We start from the raw sequence: 27,512 nt of genomic DNA on the forward strand, positions 1-27,512 counted from the left end.
GACTGTAAAGGAGGTGTTTTGGGGGTGATGGTAGCAAAGGGACCTTTGCTCAAAATTTGCTAATTGCTCATTTTCCAAATGAGGAAACTGAGACCCAAACAGGGGCCCAAGTTCATGCATGAAGTAAGTCAGAGTAAGGATTTGCTCCTAGGTCCTTTGGCTTCCATTTTTTCACCATGTTAATTCTTGATCTGGAGAGGTAGTGTGGTATGGCAGACAATCAGAAAAACTGAATTTGAAGGCTGTCTCTGATCAATCAAACTACAAGCATTTATTAAGTGCCTACTCTGTACATTGCGCTAGGTGCTGGGGATGCCAAAATAAAACAAATTTACCCTCAAGAAACTTACATCCTATTAATTGAGATGCACTTGCTGGATGACCATGAAAAGGTTCTCTTTCCATTGAGTTGCTGGTCAGCATCAGTGAAGGAAGTTTGCATGTCCTGAGTTGCCTACCCTTATGAAGTCGAAGGTGTAGACCCAAAACAATAATGATGAAAATGAACATCCTGATCCTTTACCAAGCTCTATAACTGATTGGCTTCATGACCTGAGCTGAGCCCCTTTTCCTTTACCTGTCCCATCTTCTTCTTAATAAATATTGGAAGAGCAGGATACTATTTGGTCTTAGGAAAGATTGACAAGCTAATTTGGGCTCATTGGCTGGTTGTCCTCCCTCCTCAAAGGCTCCTTCTGCTCTGTCCTTCCTGACTCATTCACCTTCCCTGAGACTATCTGGCTGTCTGCTTCCCTAGGTTCAACTATCATCTCTGGGCTGGTGACCCCTGAATCTGTCTCTCTGGCCCTGCCCTCTCTCCTGAGTTATATTTCTCTACCTCCAGTTTCTCCTAGCAGATTCCTTCTTGTGTCTGGTGAGGACTTGAACCCAATTAGACACTTTACCATCACCATAAATCCAACATGTCCATAGCAGAGATCCTCTTCCCCCACAAACCAACAGGCACTCAAAAAGTACTTGGTCATTAGTACATTGATTGATTGGCAAAAGGGTTTGAAATGGACAGAACATGAGACTCTGAGTGGTACTGGGTGAATAGAGTATAGTTCTATGGTCTAAGGCTGCTCTTCCTGGAACTAGAAGGGCTTGGACTGTCTGGAAAATTCTGAATCTCAGTGGATACTTATGACGACAAAAATGGGACCAAATGGATGGGAGGAGATGCTGGGTTTATCTGTCCAAGGACTTCTTGCTTGATAAAAGCAACCCTGCGCCCACTACCCCTCATAACCTCCAAAGGAGATTCATCCTCATTATACAAAGGGACACACAGTAAGGGCTGGAGAGGGGAACTTTGCCTGGAGATGGAGCAGGGTCTGGAAGCCAGACATGGGGCTGGGGCTTTCAAGCCATTGGCATCTACCGACTCTGTTCAAAAAAGAACTGCGTTCTGGGGGAGGGCTCACTCTCCTTGATGAGTCTGACTGGTTCTTGGGGCTCTGTTGGAGCCCCAAGGAACCAGCCTGGCCAGGCAGCTGCCTCCAGCCGGAAAGTTGGGCCTGAGCTGCTCCTGAAGAAGGTGAAGCGGGTGGCCTCCTCCCCACCCTTATACAGGTCCTCGATGTTCACATCCTATGGGGAAGAAGGGACACTTGATCACAGGGAGGTTATTGGGTACAATGAGGAGTATTAGCCCCTGAGGTCTCTTTGGACTGGGGATCAGAAGAGTTGGAGGTCAGAGAAGGAAATAAAGAAGCAGCTCTTTAGGGAAGGGGAGAGCGCTATCTTTTAAAGAAGGAAGGTATTGCTATTATGTGGATGTTGAGAGAAAGGCAAGAGAGAATGAAGGCACCAGCATTCCTCTCCCCACTGGAGCACAGGACATGGGAAAAATAGGAATAGGGATACTGACCCTCTACCTCAAAGCTTGTCATCCTCTCCTTTTTTCCATACACCAAAGGAAGCATCATAACATCAAAAGAAGAACATAGGCCTAGGAAGCAGGAGTTTCATATCAGTGCTAGATGACTCATGGTAGGGCACCTAGAGCTTTCTCACCTCCAGTTGTAGGAAGGGCCCTTCTCCTGATTCCGCACATGCTAAGCATCGAGTTCCATCCTGAATTCCCATAATGATGGGGAACTTGGTTCGATCAAGGGATCTGTTGGGAAGCACACAGACCTTCTCTAGGAGAGAAGGAAAAATAAACTTGGAAATGGAGGGAACCGCAAAAGGCTCACCAAGAAAAAGGCAAGAATCTAGACAGAAGTGGCCCTTCCCTCAGACACAGGGATGTTTCCTGGGATCTGCCTCAAAAGTCTGGGTGGGGAGCCTGAGCCTTAGAGTTAACCCTTTGCTTTCCTGGGCCACCAAAGGTAGAAAGGTTGAGGTGTTGTTTGTTACGCATTGTGTTCTGGTAGATGTCCTTGTTCAGTCCAACCTGATGGGTCAGGTAGGCCCTGCTGGTGTCCTGCAAAATGAGTTATAGGAGTATTTTGAGCTCTTCACACGCCATTCCCTCTTTGGGATATATCTTACAAAAGAGTGTTAGGAAAATGCTTTAGTCTGAAATCTTTTTTTCTAACTGGAATGAGAAATTCTTATCAGTATGTCTTTAACTCTCAATTCCAAAACAATGTTCTGCTGGAAAACATTTTTACTTCATTCTTATCAAAGAACTAACTAATTTCTTTTCTTTTTTTGTGAGGGCAATTGGGGTTAAGTGACTTGCCCAGAGTCACACAGCTAGTCAGGGTTATGTGTCTGAGGCCGGATTTGAACTCAGGTCCTCCTGACTCCAGGGCCAGTGCTCTATCCATTGCACTACCTAGCTGCCCCTTAACCAGCTTCTAAGAGAAAAACTAGGTCAAAGTTCAGGAAGGAACTCTAAGTTTAGGAAGGAAGATGGATTAGGGGAGTAGTATTAATTCTGTTTGGGGTTTTCTTGGTGAAGATGTAGGAGTGGTTTGCCATTTCCTTTTCCAGCTCATTTTACAGATAAGGAAACTGAGGCAAACTGGGTTAGTGATTTGCCCATACAGCTAGTAAATGTCTGAGGCTAGATTTAAACTCAGGAAGGTGAGTCTTCTTGACTACCCACTGCACCACCCAGCTGCCCCAGATTAGAAGGGTAATCACATTTAAAGCTAGTACACTATAATCTAATTAAGGGCATTCTCTATCTCCATACTTGATTGGACTGAACGTTTTGGGAAAATGATTCTCCAGGTTTCTCTGGCATTTTAAGTGAATATTCTATCGGATGAATCAAAAATAGTTGCTTAAATTTTCACCTGAGCTCTGTAATTGTTTTATTTATCATGGGGTCATGTCATTGTTTGGGGATATTTTCAATTTAATCCAAAACTGCTTGTGGCAGAGAAAATTTCAAAGGCTTGGGGAAACTCTGACCTTTAGCATCTATATTTCTGTCTCTCCCTCCCTCCTTTCTTTCTCTGTCTTTCTCCCTCTGTCCCTCTCACTCCTTTTCTTTCCTCCCTTTTGTCTCTGTTGATATCTGTCTCTGTGTGTGCGTCTGTGTTGGTCTTTCTCTGTCTCTGTCAGTCTGTCTCTGTCTCTGTCTCTATCCATCTGTCAATGTCTGTCTCTATGTCAGTGTTGCTCTGTCCCTCTGGAGTTAGAATAATTTAATTATTAAGTAATTAATATTTAATTAACAAAATTATCTCTAGTAGACTTGTGCCCCAAACAAAGAATATGGTATTTTTCACCCACATCCTTATGACCCCTTACAGCTGCTCTTGTACCTGTAAAGGAACTCGTTGGCCAATGGGGCCCAACTCTGGCACCAGATGGGCGGGGAGAGGGAGGAGTGGTGCCAGGTGGGTGACCTGGAATGCTTAGGAGCTGCTCACCTGCACTGCAGAGTTCTGAGTTTGATTCTCCCACTAGGAGTTGGTCATTCTTCAAGTATAAAGGCTTCTGTTCGGCATCCTTGATTCTGAAAAATCTTCAGATTAGCGTGAGGCCCCAAATCTCACCCTCCTCCACACACACACACACACACACACACACACACACACACACAATTATACAGTCCTCCACCCCACAGTCCATCAGTCTCTCTTTTCCCCCATACACTAAAGGAAATATCACAACGAATTAGGAAGAACATGGGACTGAGAAACAGGATTCATGTCCTGACTCAACATGTGACTAATGACAAACTACTTGACTTTTCCAGTGTCTTAGCTTTTCCATCTGTACAATGGGAGTTGAGGTCCAACCCGTTCATTCTGCAGATGAAGGAAGCCATCTAATTCAATCCATACTAGAAAAGGAATCCTCTTCATAATAAACCAACAATTTGTTCTCTAGTCTTTGCTCCAGTACCTCCAATGAGGGGGAACCCACTATCCTGAAAGACAGCACACTCTACTTTTGAATATCTCTGATTGTTGGGAGGAAAATTAGGTGATGCAGTGGATAGAGTGCTGGTCCTCAAGTCAGGAAGACCTGAGTTCAAATCTTTCCTCAGACACTTACTGGCTGTGTGACCCTGGGTCACTCTCCAGGGAGGGGAAACCACTGCTCCTGGAAGTAGCCCATTACACTTGGGGCAGCTTTTTTCCTGACACTAAAGCCTGAATTTTCCTCTTTGAAGCTTTCCTTCTTTTGTCATTTACCTCTGCTTGCCTCAGTCTCCTCATCTGTAAAATGAGCTTGAGAAGGAAATGGCAAACCACTCTATTATCTTTGCCAAGAAGAGTTGAACACAACTAATTGACTAAACAATGGTTAGGAAGCTTTTGCCAACATCAGACCCAAATTAGCTTCACTTCTCCAGGTTAAATATTCCCTGTTCCTTCAACTATTCCTCCCATGTCAAGACTCAAAGCCCTTTTATAATGATTACAGCTAAAATTTATACAGAGCTTTAAGCATTGCGAAGCACTTCACAAATAATAATCCTCAAAGCAACCCTGGGAGTTAGTTGCTATTATTATTATTTTTTTTTTTAGGCAATTGGGGTTAAATGACTTGCCCAGAGTCACACAGCTAGTAAGTGTTAAGTGTCTGAGGTCGGATTTGAACTCAGGTCTTCCTTACTCCAGGCCCACTCTATCCACTGTGCCACCCAGCTGTCCCTGGTAGTTGCGATTATTATCATCCTTATTTTACACATCAGGAAAATGAGGCAAACAGGTTAAGTGACGTTCCTGTGGCTACATAGTTATTAAATGTCTGAGGCTGTATTTGAACTCAGGTTTTCCTGAATCCAGTTCCGACCTTCTATGCACTGTACCACCTAGTTTCCACCTGACCTTCCTAGGTCATTCTCCTCAGGGAGGTCTTCACCCTTTCCGTGCTCATTCTAGAATATAATACCCAGAACCAAACACAATGATCAGTTTTCAAGCTATGGAGTAAAACAAGATTGTTGCTCCCTGTTCCTCCAAGCCTGCTTCTTGTGATGTAGACGTTTTTGTGACATGATTCCAGGAACTGAGCTTTCTGTCATATTCTTCCCCTCCTCAACAATTTATGAAAACTTCTGGAACTACCCCAGGGTAGAAATTTGCTGTCACTGCAGAGGGGATGAGATTTTGGACTGGTTTGACTGTCCCCAGATCTGTCTATCTCAGTTTTTTTCCTAGCCTGTTCCCGAGTTCTCTCCTAATGGAGATGAGATGTTTTTACATAGGACAAGACTGTCACAACTTTGCTTGGCCAAGTGTTTTCCTACGGCTGAAAAGAGATCATTGGAGCTGGCCAAGGTTCCTTCATCATCATTCATGGCCAGCATTGTGTTATAATGATAGGTTTAGAAGCTAAATATGGGGCTTTGGAGGAGAGGAGGAAAGGAAATAGGGGTGTGAGCGACATCAAAGTAATGCATGATTACCTAGGGCCACTGGGCTGGTTTCACTTTGCATGAATCATACCTCTTAAGGACCTGGGAGCTCCTAATTTATTCTGACCAGGCTACAGCTAGAATCTAGCCATTTCCCTGTGAGGTTCCTCTAACCAGGTATCAGCCCTGGCTAACACCTTACGTGTGTTAAAGTCAGTTTCAGTTTGGATCAGAGTCCTACACCAAGACTTGGAACCTCTCCCTTTAGAATTTTCCACCTTAGGTAAAGGTCTTATCATGTGACTCATTCATAGACTCAGCTGATTTGTGTGTCTGTGAGTCTTTTGTTCCCCTATGAGCCAGCACTGAGCTCTACCTTGTGTTTCTTTTGTTATTTCCGAATCACAGAATCTGAGAGTTCAATGGTCATCTAATGCAATAAGGGACCTCCGCTGTGAGATATGGGACCAGTGGCCATCCAGTCCACACCTGAAGCTCTCCAGGGAGGGGAAACTACTGCTCCTGGAAGTAGCCCATTCCACTTGGGGCAGCTTTTTTCCTGACACGGAAGCCTGAATTTTCCTCTTTGAAGCTTTTCTTCTTTTGTACCATATAACCCTACCATATATGACAACCTTCAAATATATAAAGACAGCTTTCTTGTCTCCCCATATCTCCTCTTCAGCAGGTTAAGGAAGGCTGAGGGATCTTTAGGAGGGTCCCTGCCAAGAAACTGGGAAAACTTACACAAAGTATCGGGCTATGGGGAGGGAACACATCTCTGCGGTCTAAGGCGGAGTGCACCGGAGCCCTGCTGAGAAAGGAAAGGAAGAGAAATCTCTGTTTAGGACAGGAAGGCATTGGGAAGCCTGTGGACCTGAGAGTCTCCATATTCTGATTTCTAGGTCTCCTTTTCCAGGAAGGGATCAGCTGGCAGTAGTGAGGAATGAATGAACACGTGCTCTATGTCAACATTTCCTGCAAACTGGAGAATGGACTGCCTTTAAGGGAAAAAAATGCAAACTCTAACACATAAACCCTTCATAATCTGACTCTGACTGACCTCCCCAAGCTGAATATGCATTACTCCTCAGTCACGAAATCACTAGAAAAGATACAGTGCAGTTTAGTGAAATGTGAAAATCTTGTTTTGAAGACCAGCTGAAACAGGAATCTATTACTTGACCACAGGCACAGCTGGAAACCTCTCTGAGCTTCAATTTCCTCATTTGTAAAATGGGAATGTAATATCTGAGGTCCTACTCCACAGAATTAGGAAGAAAGCCCTTTGTAAGCCATAAGGCATTATTAGAAAAATGTGAGCTCTTACTATGAAACCCTGCTCTCTCACATACCAGCTTTGTGAACTTGGACAAAGCCTCTTTACTTCTCTCAAGTCTCAGTTTCTTCACCTATAATATGAGGGAGTTGGATATGATGCTCTCTCTCCCACATCCCTGGTTAGCTCTAAAATTCCAAATTCCTGGAGATTAGAGCTCAGCAACAGAGTTGGAGGGGGGTGAGGCAGTGGTAGGCACAGCTGGGAATCTAGTCCTCCCCCTCCCTGTCTGGAGACTTTCCCCTAGGATCAGGTTCTGGCTCTATGTATCATCTGGAAGAATATGGCCCAGCCCTTAGTCCCTGGTGGTGGGGAGGGAGGAAGATGCAGGAGCGGGGTGACAAGAGGCCTGCTCTTTATGGACTGAAATACCAGGATTTGGCTGGAATTGGTAAATTACAAGAAATGAGCTTAGAACATCATGACTGGAGGTGGCTATTCATTCTCGCAAGGTTTTTAAAGAAAAGAAATCCATGTGCTTTCCAAATGGCCTCAGAAAGAAGACCATAGAACTATGAGAGGGTTTGAGATGTGAGAATCTGTGTTGTAATCGGCCCCGATTGGTGTGAATTTAAAATTTGGGGGAATCAGAAAGACTGAGCCCTAGTCCTGCTGACTGCTCTAAGTAAACTTGGGTCAGTAACATCAACTCCCCAAGCCTCAATTTCCTCCTTTTTAAAAATAATCTAGGTGGCCCTCTAGCTCCCTTTCAGCTCCAAAATCTGAGGGATTCAGAGGACAACAAGATGCCGTGGTTAAAGGACTGTTTCTAGAGTCAGAATTCCTAGGCTTAAATCCTGTCTTTGATGTTTTCTTATGTTGTTGTTCTTCTTTCATTCTCAAAGCGGACCAGTGACATCATGAGAATGAGGTCTTGACATGCAAGTGAAATGAATTTAAGTGAGACAGAGCTGTTTAAAGTCATCAGCCTCATTCTCTCCTCCAGAGTTGTCAAAGTCCTGTGGCAAGACTTTTACTAGCTGTATGATCTTGGGCAAGTCACTTTAATTCTCTGGGCCTCAGTTTCCTCATCTGTAAAATGAGGGGATTAGCTAGATGACCTCTGAGATCCCTTCCCAGCCTTAGAGGTATCATGCTATGTTATAAGGTTGGCCAACACTCCCCCATCAGTCTCCAGCTTTCTTTGCTGTAAAAGCATCCTGCTGTTGACCCCCAAACACATTATTCTCTTTCTGTTGTGCTTTTCCCCAGTCTGTTAAACTTAAAACTCTGTCCCACCCTTAGAATTTTCTCCAAAGTGATGGACCTATGCAGGACATGGGAAAGATGGAATTTAGGTGAATCCTTTGAGTGTTCACAAAAACTGCTAAATCAGTGCTGGTGTTGGGGGAAACAGCTAATAATAGTGGGTGTGTCCTGAAAGAGGAGTATCAGTCAGGCAGAAGAGGAAGATGGCCCCAACTTGCAAAATTGCTCTTCAAAGCAGAAGTATGAGAAAAGAAGTCTGGATTAGAAGGTATATTTGATTCCTCATGAGCAAGGAGAGAAAGAAAGCAAAAAGAGGGATTCACTCTATGTATGTGTGTGCGTGTGTATGCGTGTGTGTGCATGTGTGTGTGCATGTGTGAGTGCATGTGTGTGTGTGTGTGTGTATGTGTGTGTGTAACATGTCACTGTGGGATGTAGTAGGAGGTACAGGAAGGCACACCCCAGGGCTGACTTTCCTATAGGAGGACATCAGGTCACCTTAGCCAGATTAGCCAGATTTCTCTAGAACCAAAGTAAGGTTTCAGCCTAAGTTGATTCTTATTAGCTGTGTGACTTTGGGCAGATCACTGAACACCAATGTCCCTGTCTTCATTATATAATGGGCATAATCATAGCTTCCTGGCTCCTGTCTATTTACCACACAAGGCTGTTGTTAGGATCAGATGAGATAATGTCTATGAAAGTGCTTTGTGAGCTGTAAAAATGCCTTATAAATATGTGGTTAATAGTTTTATCATGAATACTTTGATCCCATCTTCCACTTCCCATTGTGTATTGTTTCCACTGAAACTTCTTCACTAATGACTTCTTACTCATCTACCTACCAGAAGTCTCCATTTGGGTCTCCTACCAACAGCTGCAACTCAACATGTCCAGCAATCAAGCCCATTATTTTCCCCCTAAAACTAACTCTTTGTCCCAATTTCCCCACTTTTTTTTAGAGAGTGAAGGGAACTGGCATTTATTAATTGCTTACTATGTACCAATCACTTTGATAAGCAGCTTAAAAGTATTATCTCATTTGATCCGTGCAGCAATCTTGGGCGGTAGGTGCTGTTATGATCCTATTTTACAACTGAGGAAGCTGAGGCAGACAGGTTGAGTGACTTACCTAGGATCACATAGCTAATAAATTTCTGAAGCTGGATTCGAACTCAAGTCTTTTTGATTCCAGACCCAGCACTCTTTCCACTGCAGCACCTAACTCCTAAGAGCATGAATCAAAAGCTGGAAGGGATCCGAATCCAGCTTCTCTCATTTTATGGATGAAGAAACCAAATCCCAAGGACATTGAGTGAATTGTCCCGAGTCTCACTGGTTGTAATTGTCAGAAGCAGCATTGGAACCCAGGTTCTTCAATCTCAGAAGGAGTGCTCATTCCACTGAACCATGGCACTGATTCTCTCAGTGGTCACACTGTTCTCCCCCAGTCAACAGAGCTCAAACCCTAGGCATCAGTTTTGACTCTTTCTTTGTCTTTGTATCTGCTATTTAAACTTTTATCCAATTTAAACTTTCAATTCTTCCTTCAAAGCATCTCTCAGACACATCCTTTCCCCTCTATTTCCATGGCAGCCATCGAACCCTAAACAATATCCTTTACTATTGATGGCATTTATCTTCCTATCCTGCAAATGGCTCATAGATCCATAGTTTTGCCATTGTGGGTACTCCGTAACCCCTCTGCAGTTAAGTAAAAGGTCTTTGAGACCTTCTGAGTTTTGGTCAAAAAAATGCCTCACCCTGTGGCTAGTCTGGAGGTGAGCCACCTCTCACTGTGCTTGGACCACTCTTAGACAAAAGATATACAATCCATACCCTGCCCATTACTCAAAACCTTTCTACCTTGGTTGGACCTGCCAGAGGTTGTGTTCTGCTGGCAACCTACAAGAAGGGCTTCATAAATGTTGACCTTGACTTGAACTCATTTGTGACCAGTCCTCACTCTCTCCTAGCTCTCCTAAACCATTTTCTAACTCAATCACGTCTTTAGCAGGAATCTATAGAGAGCTCAAAAATTCACCTGGAGAGAAAGAGGAGGAGAGGAGAATGGGAATGGGTATTGAGGAATGGGGTAGATAGAGAGACAGACAGACAGACAGAGATACACACACGCACACAGAGTGAGAGGAAGACAGAGGAGGGAGAGATGGAGAGAAGGAAGGAGAGAGGCAAGGGGAGAGAGAGAGAAGGGGAGAAGAGACAAACAGAAATAGAAGAGAGAGAAAAGCAAAGAGAGGAGAGAGGGACAGAGGGAGGAAAACATAGAGACAATGATAGAGTAGGAGAGTGGGAAATATAAAGGAAGGGAAAGAAGGTAGGAAGGAGAAAGAGTGAGTAAAAGGGACAGGGAGAGATAGAGGAGAGAGTAAATAGGGTTAGAGAAGAGAAATAGGAAGAGATAGAAATGAAAGAAGAGAAAAGATAGGAGAAAGAAATGATAGAAAAATAGAGAAAGGAGAGGAAAGGAAGAGAAAATAGGAGAGAGCAAAGAAAAATAAGAGGAAAGAGATAGAGAAATAGAAACAAACAGAAAGAAGTGAATTGAGAGGTTATCATCACCCCCTTAACCCCCCCCCCACACCCCTTCTTAACCATCACTGACCTGTAGGTCCTTGTATAGAGCTCTTAAATCCTGGGGCTTAGAAACTCAGTCTGTCTGTCCCAGTGTCTGCCCTGTGTTTATAGGTCCTGGTCAATGTGGGTCAAACCAATGGTTTGCCCTATAATTGGTTTAGGAAGGGTAACAAAAAAAAAGAAGCACCAACTCTTTTGGATCACTGGGGATAATAAGCGGGAGGGGGGCATTAATGAATGTTTGCCATAAAGGTTGAGATCCCAAGCATTTAGGTCCTTGCTGCTGCCACTGCCATCATGATTGTTGTCATTTGTGGCTTCAGTAGCCAACTAAACAAATATGAGCTGGTGCATGGTCAAGCCAGTCTCACTCCTGCGCCCTCTCTTGCCCTGTCTTGGGCTTGGGTATCTCTAAGTCTGTCTCTATCCCCAGCCCTCTCCCCTCACCCCCTAGTAGCTGCGCAGACTGGGACAGAGGAGGTCAAGGAATGACAAGGAGCATTTGTGAGTGGAGCAGAGAGGAGACCAATCTCTGAATAATTCAAGGTCAGGTTGATGCCAGGGCACAAGCCCTGGGTGATGATGCCATTTAGCTTAGTCTTGTTCCAGCAGGCAGACATAGAGTGGAATTTGTACATTTTCCACGAGTTCCAAGAAGTGCTGCATGGTCTCAGTGAGAGGACAGCAAATGAACGTTTGGATGAAAAAGCATTGATTAAGTGCCTATGATATTTCAAGTACTGTGCTGGGTACTGGAATATGACTACAAAAGTGAAATAATCCCTGCCCCCTAGGAACTTGACTTCTAATCAGGGGATACAATGCGTTGAAGGCAGTAGTGGCTAAGGATAGGAGCTTTGGTCTTGGGACTTATAGTGCTATGAAGAGAGTCTTAAGGAGGTGGATTGTCATGCCCTTTCCAGTTGTTATGGTAATATCACTTAGTACAGAGTCTGGCATGCAGTAGGTGCTTAATAAATGTTTACTGATTGATTATGATTGATTTGATCACTATTTTCAGAGGAAGAGGTCAAAAGAAAGATGGGGGTGGTGAAGTGTGAACAGGGAAAAGGGAAGGGGAATTGTAGTAACTACAGAACTAGGAGAAATGATGTAAAGAGGATTCCTGTTTGGGTATAAGTTGGAGTATCTGTCCTCTACAATCCCATCCAGCTCTGAGATGCTGATTCTTTTAAATACTGTGAAGGGAAAATGCTCAACTAGGAGGGGACTAGCATAGGTGTTTTTGTTGTTTGTTTTCTCTTTTGCAAGCATCTCCAAGATGGCTCAGATGATATCAACTCAATAAGCATTTATTAAGGACTTACTATGTGCCAGGCACTATGCTAAGCACCAAAGATGCAATCAAATATGAGAAGTCCCTGCCCTCAAGGAACACACATTTGAATGGGGAAGACGATATGCAAACAACTATATACAAGCAAGATACAGACATGATAAATTGGAGCTATCTCAGAGGGAAGGTATTGGCATTATGGGGGATGGGGAAAGGCTTCTTGCTTCTTGAATTTTGACTGATACTTGAAAGAAGCCAGGAGGCAGGGATGAGGAAGGAGAGAATTCCAGGCATGGGAGACAGCCAGTAAAAATGCCCAGAGTTGGTCTTGTGTGGGAAAAGCCAGGATGCCAGTGTCACTGGATCATACAAAATGTTGGGAGGAAGTAAGGTCTGAGATGACTGGAAAGGCAGTCAGAGGCCAGGTTAGGAAGGGCTAATAATAACACTATGTACTGCTTTAAGGTTTACAAAGCATTTTCCTTGCACAAAAACAAACAAACAAACAAAAATAGAAACAAAAACCTATGAAGTGACTGCTTATATCTCCTAGTTATGCTGTGAGTTTACGAGGTCCACGACAGTAGGGACCAGGTCTTGTCTAAATTCAGCATCTTCCTCAGTGTCCAACACATGCTCTACACACAGTAGGCACTTTTTGAACAAAACACCTCCCCCCATACACACACAGTTTTGCAGATAAGGATACTGAGGCTCAGAGACATAAATGACCTGCCTGAGATCATACAGCTAGTAAGTATCAGAGCAAAGATTTGAAACCAGATTTTGCCTGATTTCAATTCCAAAGTTCTCACTATATCACATTGCCTAGCTGTTCTCTTTGGACCATGGCATATCACATTTTATTCAGGATATGAAACTACACCTCTCGTAATTAATCTTGAACTTCCCTTGCCAGAGATAGAAATGAGAAACAAACTTAACAAGACACATTCATGAGCACACATGTATGATCTTTCCTTATTATTCTATTGTTACGTTAGGCTCAACAAATATTCCCCCAAAATGAAACCTCTAAGTTCATCCTCCTTTTAAAATCTTACTTTATTATCTTTAGTTTCTATATCGCTCTTGCTTGAAGAGATATCCTTCACTCCTCCCTGCCTCTAAAGCCATCTCCCACCCCTCCCTGTCTCCCAAGCCATTCCTCACTCCTCCCAGCCCAGCAAACCATTCTTTGTAACAAAGATTAGAAAGAGAGAAAGGAAAAACAAAACTATGCCTCTTTTCTTACCAGCTGATTCAGACCTTAGTATTGACCAGTACCTTGGCATCTACTGTCCTGCTTCACCCTGGCCCCAGCAGCTGGATTCCTGGACGGATAAACTTCTCAGTATCTCCACCTGTCATCTTTCAAATAACAAACATGTTGGGACTAGAGGTGGTGATGCTGACAGATGGTGGGTGGAGGACCCGATATTGCCCTTGATTTGTAAGCCCAGATGCTATCATAGGCAGAAATACAAAACCAGTAAGACAGCTCTCTTATAATATCAATCATGAATGAGTTTTCTATGGAAATTGTTTATGATAGGCCCTCTACTCAAATTAGAATGGAGTGGAGAGAGTTCTCATCATGGAATTTCCCAAAGCATACTTATTGTCCGGGAAGTAATCTTTCCTTCATCTTATCTCAGGGTACTTGGTACTCCTCTTTTAAACACAGTATATATTAATTGGCATTATGTTTCTCTTTGTGTAGATTAGCTCCCCTTTGAGTCTGTACACTCCTTGAGGACATGGAATGCTTATTAAAACTAAAACAGATAGTTTACAATTTAATGATTGGATCAGGATTCCAAAAGATCAAAGGGCTAGAATGTTGGGTCAAATTAAATAAGGTGAAATTTAATCAGGATACACATAAAGTCTTACACTATGACCAGTAGGTAGAAGGTACAGAGACAGATTTTGGTTTGAGGTAAGGAGTGATTTCCTGATAATTAGAGCTATTTAAAAAGGAAATGGATAATCTAAAGAAGCAATGGGCTCTGTCTTACTGGAAAACTTCACTTAAAGGTTGGATTAGCCCTTATTAGTGATGCTGGAGATAGTCAAGTGATGCTTGGCTCAGGACAGGTTGGACTAGACTGGAGGTGTCAAATTCACTAATGATGGCCACATGCTGCCAGCAAAATTCCTGAGTGAGTCCTGAGCCAGATTAAAATGTAATTGGGAGATGTCAAATAAAATGAATAAAAATACAATAAAATGTCGATGATGTTAATTTGTGGTTTTCAGAGTCAACATGCTACTGGCATGGATCCATTTCTATTTGAGTTTGACAATGTTGCACTAAACTGCCATTTCTTAGTGATCTCAAAGGAGGGATTCTCCTTCCAGTGCAGATTAGATTCAATGATTTCTTTGGTCGCTCACAACTTTGAGTTGCTATGATTCTGTGTCTTATTTGTCACTAAGTACAACATCATGTCTGGAACATAGTTGGTACTTAATAAATGTGTGTTGTATAAGACCTACCTAGACACCCCTACTTTTATTTTTCATATTCTCCTAGTTTCCACTCAGACAAGGGATGAGAAATAGATAACTGGGGTAATAATTGCTAACATTTATATAACTCCTACTATGTGCCAGGTACTGTGCCAAATGCTTGACAAATATTATCTCATTTAATTCTCAAAACAACTCAGGGAGGAAGGGGCTATTATTATCCTCATTTTATAACTGTGGAACCTGAGGCAGACAGAGGTTAAATGGCTCATCCAGGGTCACAGAGCTAGTAAGTGTCTGAGGTTGGACTTGACCTCAGGTCTTCCTGACTCAAGGCCCAGCACTCTATCCACTTATCTTTATCTCCCCAATACCTAGCACAGTACTAAGCAACAAAGAAAGTACTTAACAAATGTTTGATAATTGAATGACTGATTGAAGTACCCAGAACTGCAAAATGATGGGGCTGCCTTGAAATTGTCCCATCAAATAGATCAGTTAGAATTTAGAGAGGCAAGACTTTTGGGGGGCACCATGAGGGGTATGGGATGGGGTGGGGTTGAAAGCATGCCTAGACACATTGGTGAGAGACTCATGAAGAGTGCCACTGCTGTTCCCTTAGACAAAGGAAAGTAGTGAACTGAATCAAAGGCTTAGACATCCTTAGAAGTGGCATCAGTCCAGTCATTGGGGAGCTTCAATATTTCACAATATTTCGATTGCATGACAACCATGGCGTAGTGGGTAGAGAACCAGTCTAGAACCAGGAAGACCTAGATTCAAATCCCATCTTAGACACGTACTAGCAGTGTGGCCCTGGGCAGATCACCTAATCTCCCGGGACAATAGACAACTGTCCAACATTCTAAGTGTCACCCTGAATCAGTAGAGAGAATTTCCCTTTCTACCAGCGGTGGAGATTGGTGGAAAGGGAAATTCTTTCTCTACCGTTGTCATTTCCTGTACAAACAAAATCATGAAGTCTAGCCCCTATCACTTCAACTGTGTGTAATAAATGTCTGCTAAATAATGTGAATATATCTTCCTTTCGGGTCACTAAAATTGGGAAGAAGATACTAACTTTAATGGGACAACAGCAAAAATAAAAGTTTGTGATGAATTCATTAAATATTGTTATCAAATTTATTAAATGTTGTAAACAAATAATTTTCTGAATTAGGGTAGTGGTTGTGTGAGTAGAGAGAGGGGGATATATTAAAGAATTATTGTAGAGAAAAGAAATTACAATATTTAGGCAACTGATTGTCTTCAACCAAAGACTAGATGACCATTTGTTTTGTATGTTTCAAAGGGAATTCCTGTTCAAGTATGTTCAGGTTCCTTAATGGTATACCCATTCCTCCTCTCTTATTTCCCCCAAATAATTTTCTAAACAAGAAAATAGTTGATTCCACAATCTTATGTGCCAGCCAAACAACATCAGCAGTGTTAAATCTAGCATCATATTTAAAATTTTATTTTGAATTTCAAACACCAAAGGATTTCCACATATAAAGTAGAAAAGAAAAAGATTTCATGTGAAATTGAAAGTCTTTATTCTGTACAAATTGCTTTTTTTAAAAAAAAGTATAAGATAAATTTAGCATGTCACTTTCAAAGCTGTATTGTTTGTGTTTCCTTCTGAACGCATCTATTTTCTATGCATTTTGAAAATTACTTCAATGACCCTCTTTTTTTCCTCTTCTTTTTTTTGGCAACACTATTACTAGCTCCACCCCTCCCCAAACCTAAATAGAAAAAGGAAAACTACAATCCTTATAATAAGCAAGCAAAGACAATCAGAATTGACCAATGCATTTACCAGGTCCAAAAATGTATGTCTCATCCTGCTCTTTGAATTCATCACCTCTCTGTCAGGAGTTGGGTAGCAGGCTTCATCACTGGTCCTCTGGAGCCCTGGTTTGTCATTGCACTGATCAAGAGTTCTTAAGTCTTTCAAATTGTTTCTCTTTACAATGTTATTGTTACTGCATAAATTATTCACCTATTTCTGTTCACTTCCCTCTGCATCAGTTCATGCAAGTCTTCCCAGATTCCTCTAAAATAGAGCTTCTTAAACTCTTCCCATTCTCATCACCCTCAGTACTTCTTAAACTCTGGGTATGGGGTTGCTGTTCTAAAACCATCTCCTTTATCACTTCTTACAGCACAATAGTATTACATCACATTTATAAACCATAATTTGTTTAGCCATTCCCCAATTAATGGGCACCGCCTTTGTTTCTAGTTCTTTGCCACTACAAAAAAAAAATAAGCTTCCATAGTTGTGTATATGTCAGACCTTTTCCTCTTTTTTATCACTTTAGGATATGGGCCTAAAATTGTTAGTTAATAGGTCAGAAGGTATGTCCAGTTTAGTAACTTAATTGATATAATTCCAAATTCTACCCAGAATGCCTGGATCAATCCACAGCAATGAAAGACATTGGCAAATTGGAGCCTGTTCAGAAGAAGTTGACTAAGACAGTGAGAGTATTTAATGTCATTCATATGAGAAACTTTTGAAGAACATGGGACAATTTAATCTAAAAAAGAGATTCAAGGGGCCCTGATGGCTGTTTTTAAAAGATCATGAATGGTCTTACCTGGTATGGCTCCAGGGGGCAGACCTAAGACCAGTGTGTGGAAGTTACAAGGAGACAAATTTCAAATCGGCATAAGGAAGAATTTCCCAACAATAATAATAACTAACATTCATATAGTCCTTTAAAGTTTGCACAGTGCTTTAAAAATATTGATTTTTCATTTGATCTTCATAGCAACTCTGCAAGATAGATGCTGAAATTTTCTCCATTTTATAGTTGAGAAAACTGAGGCAGACAGAGGTTAAGTGACTTGCCCAGGGTCACATAGTTAATGTGTCTAAGGCTAGATTTGAATTCAGTTCTTCCTGACTCTAGGCCCAGCACTCTATCTACTGCACAACTGAGGCTACCTTATGAAATAAGTACTGTTCCTGGAAGTTAGATTAGATGATCCCTCCCCAAGGATAGGATAGATGGGATGCACTCTATAGGTGAAATTTGAATCAATCGCCAGATATTTTTAAGGCATTACTATACATCAGGAATTATGTTAGGTGATAGGGATACAGATACAAGAACAAGATAGGTTCTGCTCTTAAAAACCTATATTCTTTTAGAGGGATACAACATACTCACAGGAATAGCCTTTGAGTGCCTTCCAACTCTAGAACTCTGTTGAGTTTACAATTCTACAAGCATTGAATAAATTAATCAACAAACATTTATTGAGTTTACCAGACATTGTGCTGAGTACTGAGAATACAAGGAGAGGAGGTCTCATATCCAAGATATACGAGGAATTTATTGAAATGTATAAGTCTAAGAGCCATTCCCCAATCAATAACTATCCAAAGGATATGAACAGGTAATTTTCAAAGGAAGAAATCCAAGCTTCCAATATTCCTATGAGACACTGCTCCAAATTACTAATGGTAAGAGAAATTAAAATGAAAGCTATACTCAGGTTCTATGTTATACCCATCATACTGCCAAAAATTACATAAGAAAAATGATGAATGTTGGAGAGTTTTAGGAAAAGAGGCATACTAATGCATTGTTGGTGAAGCTGTGATTTGGTCCAGAAATTCTGGAAAACAATTTGGAATAATGCCTTAAATGTTAGTAAACTGTGCATAGACTTTGACCTAGTGATAACACCACTAGACAGGACCCATGTGTACAAAAACATTTATAACAGCTCTTTTCCTAAAAGTACCAAATTGGAAACTAAGGGGATTCTGACCTTTGGGGCATGACTCAACAAATAGTGACATATAAATGTAATTGAATATTATGCCATAAGAAATGACAAAACGGACAGTTTCAGATAATACAGGCAAGACCTCTATGATCTGATGCAGAGTGAAGTGAGCGCAACTAAGAGAAAAAAAAGCTTATGTAATTACAACAACATTATTGAGAAAAACAACTTGGAAAGACAACTCAGATCTGGGCAATCATAAACCACAAATCCAGAGAACTGAAGATGCTTCTTGTCAGAGAAACGATGGACATGAAATGCAGAATGAGACATTCATTTGTTTAGATGGCCAAAATGTGAATTTGTTTGCCAGACTACGTGTATCTATTGTAAGGGTTTTTTAAATTAATTAGTAGGGGGAGGAAGCAGGAGGGAGAGATGATACATTCTTCTTCAAAGAAATAAATAGATGAAAATTTAAAAAGAAAACTAGAAAAGACAAATCAGAATAAATGTCCTCAAAATATCAAGAACCTTGTTCTCTAGTGGCAGTGATTTCACTATCAGTTCCAGATTTTTTCTATTATTATTATTTTTAAAAAATTCTTCAGGTAATTTTAAAAGAACAATCAAACACTTTACTTAATTATGGAATTGAATTATTTGTGTAGGAACCATAGAAACAAAATGAGAAAACTGGAAGGGATTTCTAAGACAATTCATTTCATTCTCTTGTGTTATGGATAAACAAATTATGACCCAGAGAAAGAGGAGTAATTTACATGGGGGGATATTTTTGGAAATTATTATCATGTGAGTGATCAAAGCCACAGTGAATGTCAATAAATAACATAAATACCTAAGAGTGAACTAGCATATCCTGGGGGGAAAATGTTCCAGATTTGGTTAGAAACCTGGATCTCACTATGGTCTACTTTGATTTAATATGGGTCTCCTCCAACAAGCTTCCTGGAAACTTTTATATGAATTTCTTGTGTCCTAGTTACAGTTCCATATTGCCAGTAGGTTGAAGATGAAGAAGCAATGTGTTCTTTTGTTATTGTTGTTTAGTCATTTTTCAACGTGTCGGACTCTCTGTGATCCCATTTGGGGTTTTTTTTTTGGCAAAGATACTGGAGGGGTTTGCCATTTCCTTCTCCAGATCATTTTACAGGTGAAGAAACTGAGGCAAAAGGGTTAAATGACTTGTCCAGGGTCACACAGCTGGTAAACATCTGAAGCTGGATTTCAATTTACGAAGATGAGTCTTCCTGATTCCAAGCCCAGTGCTCTATGCACTATGGCACCACTGACACTAACTATATGACCATGAGCACATCATTTAATTTCTCTGAGCCTCAGTTTCTTCACCAATAAAAAGAAGGGGTTGGATTATATAGCCTCTAAGTTCCTTCCTACCTCTTAATCTATGATCTTATGACCTTTCCAAGGTCATCTAGAAAATTGGTGATGCCAAAACATGGGAAGCATTTCAGTTCCCAAATCCTACGTCATATATATTATGTGGGCATCTGGCCTTTGTGAACCAACCTGTAGAGACTAGTGTGTGGTCCAGGGGCACATTGCTATTCACAGTGCAGTACCTGTAGCTGCTGATTTAAGCTGCTTCCCTCCTAAATCTGACATGATGCAGCAACATTCAAGGAGCCCGATTCCCTGAACAATAAGAAAGGCCTGGGAAGCGAATGAAAAACCATAGGGAATCCATCCTTCTAGGAGTTAAGCTGGAGGAATTGCTCCAGCCTGGGTAATATTTGGAGAATGGATGGTCCCCATGTGCTCAGCCCTCATGAAGAAGAGAGTAAGGATCAGAAGGTCAGAGGAGAGTGAATAAAACCTAGGTTTTTCCCTGTCATCACTTGGGTCAGGGTTCCAAGAAGTGAATTTAGGTTGGAGGGTTTTTTATTTCTTTTGGATGGGCGGATTTCCTAATAATCAGAGTAGTCCAAAAGTAGAATGGTGGGGGGTTCCCTGTGCTTGGAAGTCAGCAGAAAGAAACTAGATGACAACTTGTCAGATATGTTATATAACTGATTCCTTTCATTCATATTTAAAATAATAATAACAACAACAGTAATAACAGTTAGTATTTATATACTTCTTTAAGGTTTGCAAAGTGCTTTACAAATATTATCTCTTTGATCTTCACAACAACCCTGGGAGCTAGGTGCTATTATTATCCCCATTTTACAGATGAGGAAACTGAGGCAAAAAGAGGTTAAGTGACTTGCCCAGGTCACACAGCTAGTAAGTATCTGAGGCCACATTTGAACTCAGATCCTCCTGATTCTAGGTTTGGTGATGGCTGCTGATGTTCTTTTCTGACTCTCAAATTCTATGATCTGAAGAAGAAAGAAGCTAAGAGCCAGAGGCTAGGCACAGCCATCTCTCCAATGGGTTGCTAGGAGAAGTTAAACTTAGTCACATTGTCGGAAGTAAAAGTCAGCGATGACAGATTCAGAATCGTCAGGATGGTTGGTGAGGATGATGGGCTGGTTCTCCTCATGGATACTGCAGAGGAACCAGCCTGGGTAGATGGCTGATTCTAATCTAGAGGTAAGCCCAGTGTTATACATATAGAAGGTGAAGCTCTTGGATTCTTCCTTGCTGCGATAAAGGTCCATGATGTTCTTATGCTGAGGGCAGAGAGGCAAGAATAGTGAGGAGAAGCTAAGGCAGAGGACGTAGGCAGACTATCTTCTGAGCCTACTGACCTCCCTGAGGATAGAAGGGATCACTGAAGGATTCCCTGGGGGAGGTAAACTTCAAAGGCATTTAGAAGTTAGCATAGATGGGGCTTCTCTACCCCCCCCAAACATTCACTACTAGTTTAATGAGGGGCAAATCCCAACTGACTGCTGTCCTGGGTCCTGACCCAAGACTATGTCTTGTAAACCAAGATTCAGGTTTCTTGGAGGCATTGCAGGTCAGAACTCACCTCTATCTGGAGAATAGGCTGCTGAGCCATACCAACTGACAGACACTGGGATCCTTCCTCAATGCCCAGGATAATCGGGGACCGTTTGGCATCCAGTGATCTATTGGGGACCACGCTGATCTCTTCACCTAGAAAAAGGGGCCAGATGGAGAAAAAGAGGACCTCTCTTCTAAACTTCCTAATCTATGGGTGAGCCTGGGGAGCAGGGCCCCCTAAGTTCCTACCTGTAGCACTGGGAGAAAGTAAGGGGCTGCCAGACTGGAATGATTAAATGTACCCTTACTAACTAACTGGTCCAGGGAATGCGACCTGATTTAATCTGCCTGAACAGGAGGACAAAAAAAGTTCTGATTGGATTCATTTGAATGGGGGAGTGGAACGACCCTCCACCAAGGAGGAAGAGTGTTGTAATAAAGGAGCTTCCCTTTTTTTGAGTGCCATCCACTCATTCACTCAGTTTGGCTTATTTTGTGTGTTACTCACAGAGCACTGAACTTGGAGTCATGTGACCTGATTTCAAATTTCAGCTATGTCACAACAAGCTGTGAGATTTTGGACATGTCACTTAACTTCTCTGCTAGAAAAGGAGAAGGTTGAACTAAATCAGGGTTTCTTACATTTTTCCCTTTCGTGATCCCTTTTCAAGTTTCAGCAGAGTACATAGGTGTTGCATGGCCTGAGGGCATGTGCAGCGCAAAATGCCCATGCTTTGTGTTTCGAACCAAGACTGCAGTGAAGTTGCATGATGCAATATGGGCAAGCACTGCCAGAAACACCTCGGGTTCATTATGCATTTGATTTTTAATTAATCTTTGGCTGTTGTGCATTCAGAAACCTTTTTACTGTTGCCAAATTTTTCACAGCCTCATGGGGGTAGCAACCCACTGTTTAAGAAGCGTTGCACTAGATGACCTCTAAGGTACCCATCTATCTAGATCTAGGAGTCTTTAAGGTTCTAGTTCTTTGTTGAAGACACAACTGTGAAGTGGTGTCCAGTTTCCTCAACATCAGTGAAAGGTGTCTATGCCACCTGAGCATCATTTAGAAGACATGTAATACTGATAGGCTATTATGTGGATGCCATGAGAAAATCTTTCTCCTGAACATCTCTACCAACACACACACACACACGCACACACCACACCAGCCTTCCATGGTGCTTGGACTCTATGAAAATGCAAATACTCTCAAAGGGCTAGAACATTATGAGTCCTGAAGGGATTACTTATCCAGATACTTTCTTGCCTGACAACTGGAGACACAGAGCTATAAGTTTCTGCAGAAGGCAGAATGGAAGGTCTGGAATGTGGGTGCTTGCTGTCTTCCATGAGGTTCTGAGTTACGCACCAGATATCTGGATGAGCAGAAGACATGAGGCCAGAGAGACACAGAAGAGAAAACTCTGCCTCCTTCCCAAGGCACAAATGTGTTTGCCTTGCTCAGCTACATCCTCTCTTTCCAGAGCATATGACTACCTGTACCCAGATTCTTTCAACCATTAGACCAGTGCATGGGAAAGGCAAAAATATGCTCTACTTCATCTCTATCAGCTAGTGGAGAAGCAAAGACCCACTACCAATCTCTTCTCCCAGGAAAGCAGAGGGCCTGGCCTAGACAAAACCCAAATATGGAGAAAATTCCTTCTATGTAAGAAAATGTTCCCAGCCTTTCCAATGTCATAGCAGCATAGTATAAGAATGTTTGGGGACCTGCTGAGATACAGTCTCTTTGTTAGAGACTTTTGATTTGTACTTTCAGGATAAATGACTTCATGAAGTCTGGAACCAAGGTGTCCTCCAACTCTTAAGATTCTACTTTAAATATAACTAGTATTTCTAGGGCCTGGGCCTGTGAGACTGTGCTAATCTGCATGGTGGACCTTTCTGTGCTCCCAAGAGACAATATGGAGAAAGCCTGGCAAAACTGAGATTGGTTTTGTAACTAACCTTCAATAAGTTTTCCTGCTTGCACTCTTCCAGCCAAGAGCTGGTTATTCTGCACATAAATGGCCTTCATTGTAGCATCTTTTATTCTGAAACATAAGAGTCTGTTTAAGTTTGGTGAAGTCAGCCACTGGGCCTTCCATGATGCAATAAAAACAGCCTTGGATCCCAAATCAGAAGACCCAGGTCAGAATCCATGCTCTGTGATTTGCCCTCTTGGTGACCTAGAGAAAGGCTCTGAGCCTCAGTTTCCTCCTTTATATGAGTACAGAAGAGGGAAAGGGGATCAGGAGGTGAACTTGATTTTTTTTAGGGTCATAAATTGGCATTTATTATTTAAGTTGAAGAACAGGTTATGAAGGGAGTAGGGGGCACATTCATAACAGAGTCTAAGGTGGAGCCCTAGGGGAGAGGGGAGAAGGGAGGAGACAGGGAGATGAGAGCCTCTCCTCTGTGTCTGCTCCTGACAGGGTTGATCCTGATTTCTGAGCCGTGGTCCAGGGCACACAATGAAGCACACAATAAGATGAGGTTCCAGGGGCTCCAGGTTTAGGAAACATCCAGGGGTGGCCAGAGTTACACCTCCAACCAGAAGTGGGGACTAGAATTCTCCTTGGATGAGCAGCACCACTTCCTTTTAGGAACTGAAGCATAGTGATAAGTTCCACCCCACTTATTTCAGTTCTTATGAAACATTCTTGTAGCACAAGTCTTTGTGCTAAAGAATTCCTTCATTGCCTCTCTAACTTCTTGTACTTTGCTTCTAGTTTCTTTGAATATGCATCCAATTGGTAAGCTGCCTGCTCAAGAGCTGCTACCTGCTCCTCAGTTAAAGTGATCTGATCCAGATGAGGCTGAAGGGCTGCAGATTTCTGGTTTGAGTCCTTTAGGTTTCTACTGATGTTTACTGCAATATCTTTCATTTCTAGATACTTCAAGCTAGTTGGTTTGTTCATATTTTCCAGAAGTTTATAGTCTTCACTGGTGGATGTCAGCTCTCCTGTTAGGTACAAGGCCATTTTGGAAAATGTGTCCTGGCACAGCCCCATGATGTCTGCATCGATGGGCTCCGTGGCCTTCTTGGCCATCTCCACCATAGCATGGTCTAGGCAGGGGAAAGGAGAAAGGAGAAAGGATAGAGGGAAGGATGGGGATGGGAGAGGAGGGGGAGAGAGCGGGAAGTGGAGGGAAGGTGAGAAAAAGGGAAGGGTGAAGAGTCAGAGAAGGAAGTAAGGGGAGGGAGTGAGGAGGGAGGCAGCCTGAACTTGTTTTTAAAAATATTTTGATAGCTATATCATTATAATTTGCTTCCTTTGTAATCCTGTGTATTTTCTTTTATGTACTTAAAAACATTATTCCCCATTTGATAAATGGTCAAAGGATATGAACAGGTAGCTTTCAGACAAAGTAATCAAAGCTATCTATAGTTATATGAAAAATGCTCTGAATCAGTATTGATTAGAGAAATGCAAATTAAAACAACTCTGAGGTATCACCCCACACCTATCAGATTGGCTAATATGACAGAAAAGGAAAATGACAAATGTTGGAGGAAATGTGGGAAAATCAGGACTAATGCATTGTTGGTTGAGTTGTGAACTGATGTAACCACTCTGTAAAGCAATTTGGAACTATGGCCAAAGGCTATAAAATCATGCATACCTTTTGACCTAGAAATACCACTACTAGTTCTGAATCTCAAAGAGATAAGAAACAAAAAGGAAAATGATATATATGTAGAAAAATATGTGTAGCAGTTCTTTTTGTGGTGGAAATTGAGGAAGATGCTCATCAATTGGGAAATGGCTGAGCAAGATATGGTGTATGATTGTGCTGGAGTACCATTGTGCTATAAGAAATGATGGACAGCATGCTCTCAGAAAAACCTGGAAAGACTTACATGAACTGATGCAAAGTAAAATGAGTAGAACCTGGAAAAAACTGTACACAGGAACAATAATATTGTGTGATCATTAATTGTGAATTACTTAGCTATTCTCAGCAACAGAGTGATCCAAGAAAACTCTGAAGGACTTATGATGAAAAATGCCATCCAGCTCCAGAGAAAGAACTGATGGAGTCTGAATATAGATCAAAGCATACTTTAAAAAAAATTTCTTTGTTTTCCTTGTTTTTTCTTTTTGAGGGGAGGAGGGGTTCTGTATTTTCTTCTATAACATGACTAATATATTTTGCATGACTGCACATGTATAACCTATATCAAATTGCTTGCCTTCTCAATGAGGGGAGAGAGCAGGGAGGGAGAGAATTTAGAACTCAAAAATTTTAAAAACAAATCTTAAAAATAATTTTTATGTGTAAATTGGGGAAGAATAAAACATTAAATAAATATAACAACATTATTCTGAAAAGGAGCCCAAAGACTTCACCAGACATTACCCAATAAAGTTAAGGACTCCTGGATTAAAAACATCTTTAAAGTCCCTTTGATCTCTAAAGTCTATGATTCTTTACTTTCCTCAAGATTAGGCCCATTACTCTTTCCCCCTTACTTTTGTCCCTACTAAGCTCCTCTGACTTTTTCCCCAACCTCTGTCTCTGTGCCCATTTTACCAATGAGATATTTCTCTCCCAGCTCTTCTGAGCTGATGCACAATCCAATGGGCTCACCTCAAAGTCCCTGTCCATATACTAAAGTCCATTTTCCTTCCCTCTTCTGTTCTCTCTCATTTGCTATAACCAGCCTCCTGGGGACAGTAGAATGGAAAGACCTAGGAGTCAGAAATCTTGATCTCTGGACCCTGTTCTGCCATCACTTAGATGTGTGGTTCTGCACATACCCCATCACCTCTCTGGGCCCCAATTTATCTATCTGTAAAATGAGGTGTTGGACCAGAAGCTCTCTAAAGTTTCTCTCCTCCTTACTCTTCCCCATTTTTGTCATAACTTTTCTGTCTCTCTAATAACAATTTCACATATTTGGGATTTCAAAGCACCCTCCCACCTACTACCTCATGTGATGCCCACAGCATTCAGCAAATGTTTCTTGAGAGCCCATTCTGTGTAATGGAGTGTGCAAGGTAGAAGGAGGGAAGGGAGAGGAGGCTCAGATTAAATTAGACAAGATCCTATCTTAATAAAGAGAATTCCCACATTGGAGGTGAGACAATTATCTCCACTTGACAGCTGAGATGATGAAGAAAGCAAAAAGAGAGTTGGACCAGGAGACAGGAGACTCCAATTTCAATACTTGGCTTCACTACAAGTTCACTGTGTGACTTTGGGAAAGTTATTTAACTTCTCTGGGCCTGTTTCTTTCTTTTTAAAATTGAAATTGATACTGTCAAAGTTGAAATAGCTATATCCCTCATTTAAAAATAATCAATAAGTTCACTGTTTTTTGTTTAGGGGGCATTATTTAGATGTTTGCTAGAAAGGCTCTGCTGCATTGAAACAAAAGGTATCTCTATTTTTAAAGTATAAAAAAGGAAATGGTTAGACTAAATGAAACCTAGAAGCTTTTTTTTTTAGCTCTGACATTCTAGAATTCTATGAAACTAAGACGCAGAGAAGTTCCTCCTGGGTTTGTCACACAGCTAAGTTAATGGCAAAGACATACTGGTCTTCTGTCTCTTGCCCCGGGTAGGGGTAGCAGTAGATAAAATTCTGAGCATGGAGTGAAGAAGACCTGAGTTCAAATCTGACCTCAGACAATTATTAGCTGTATGACCCTTAAGTGACAAGTCACTTAAAAAAAACTCTGTCTTCCTCAGTTTCCACAATTATAAAATGAGGTTGATAATGTCACCTACTTCCCAGGGTTGCTGTGAGAATCAAATGAAACAATATTTGTAAAGTACTTAGCACAGTGCCTGGCACAAAGTAGGCATTAAATAAATGATTTCTTCTTTCCTTCTTCTGTCCTTCCTTTTTTCTTTCTTTCCTCCTTCCTTCCCTCCTTCCCTCTCTCCCTTCTTTCCTCCTTTCCTTTTTTCCTTCCTTCTCTCCCTTTCTTCCTCCCTCCCTTTAATCCTTCTTTCTTTTTCTTTTCCCCCTTCCTCTAATCCTTCCTTCTTTCCCTCCCTCCCTTCATTCTTTCCTCCATCCCTCCTTCCTTTGCCTTCCTTTCTTTTTTTCCTTCCTCCCTCCTTCCCTTCCTTTCTTCCTTCCTTCCTTCCTTCCTTCCTTCCTTCCTTCCTTCCTTCCTT

The 27,512-nt window shown here is 41.6% G+C and overlaps 3 protein-coding genes across 8 annotated transcripts in view; all 3 read right to left on the minus strand.

The window, feature by feature from the left end:
• Window positions 1-975: 975 nt before the first annotated feature.
• IL1F10 (interleukin 1 family member 10) overlaps window positions 976-27,512 on the minus strand; it is a 27,419-nt gene continuing 882 nt past the window's right edge. The window contains exons 2-6 of one of the 6 annotated variants that reach the window (XM_027845720.1): window positions 13,507-13,590; window positions 6,524-6,587; window positions 3,837-3,922; window positions 2,020-2,147; window positions 976-1,593 (exon numbers count right to left, since the gene is read on the minus strand). In XM_027845720.1, coding sequence (XP_027701521.1) covers window positions 1,381-1,593; window positions 2,020-2,147; window positions 3,837-3,922; window positions 6,524-6,555 — 459 coding nt within the window. In that variant the 5' untranslated portion in view covers window positions 6,556-6,587; window positions 13,507-13,590 and the 3' untranslated portion in view covers window positions 976-1,380. Of the gene's footprint in view, window positions 1,594-2,019; window positions 2,148-3,836; window positions 3,923-6,523; window positions 6,591-10,950; window positions 10,974-13,474; window positions 13,591-27,512 lie in introns of those variants that run through there. The other 5 variants (XM_027845719.1, XM_027845722.1, XM_027845721.1 and 2 more) reach the window with 5 other exon arrangements.
• The window catches only part of IL36RN (interleukin 36 receptor antagonist), an 8,050-nt gene continuing 1,218 nt past the window's right edge, over window positions 20,681-27,512 (minus strand). Inside the window, exons 3-5 of the mRNA XM_027845716.1 lie at window positions 23,347-23,432; window positions 21,401-21,528; window positions 20,681-21,098 (exon numbers count right to left, since the gene is read on the minus strand). Of these exons, the coding sequence (XP_027701517.1) occupies window positions 20,880-21,098; window positions 21,401-21,528; window positions 23,347-23,432 (433 nt within the window). The 3' untranslated portion in view covers window positions 20,681-20,879. The remainder of the gene's footprint in view (window positions 21,099-21,400; window positions 21,529-23,346; window positions 23,433-27,512) is intronic.
• LOC114030819 (biogenesis of lysosome-related organelles complex 1 subunit 2-like) lies at window positions 23,739-24,440 on the minus strand. Its single transcript, XM_027845724.1, has one exon. It carries the CDS (start codon window positions 24,438-24,440, stop codon window positions 24,075-24,077), a length of 366 nt encoding a protein of 121 aa, XP_027701525.1. The 3' UTR covers window positions 23,739-24,074.

This window comes from Vombatus ursinus, unplaced genomic scaffold (genome assembly GCF_900497805.2).
Source record: "Vombatus ursinus unplaced genomic scaffold, bare-nosed wombat genome assembly UNPS02015016.1, whole genome shotgun sequence".
Taxonomy (NCBI): domain Eukaryota; kingdom Metazoa; phylum Chordata; class Mammalia; order Diprotodontia; family Vombatidae; genus Vombatus; species Vombatus ursinus.

What these genes read in the sequence shown, in the direction of transcription:
- LOC114030819 (XM_027845724.1), bottom strand. Translation starts at nt 24,440, where the DNA reads ATGGTGGAGATGGCCAAGAAGGCCACGGAGCCCATCGATGCAGACATC.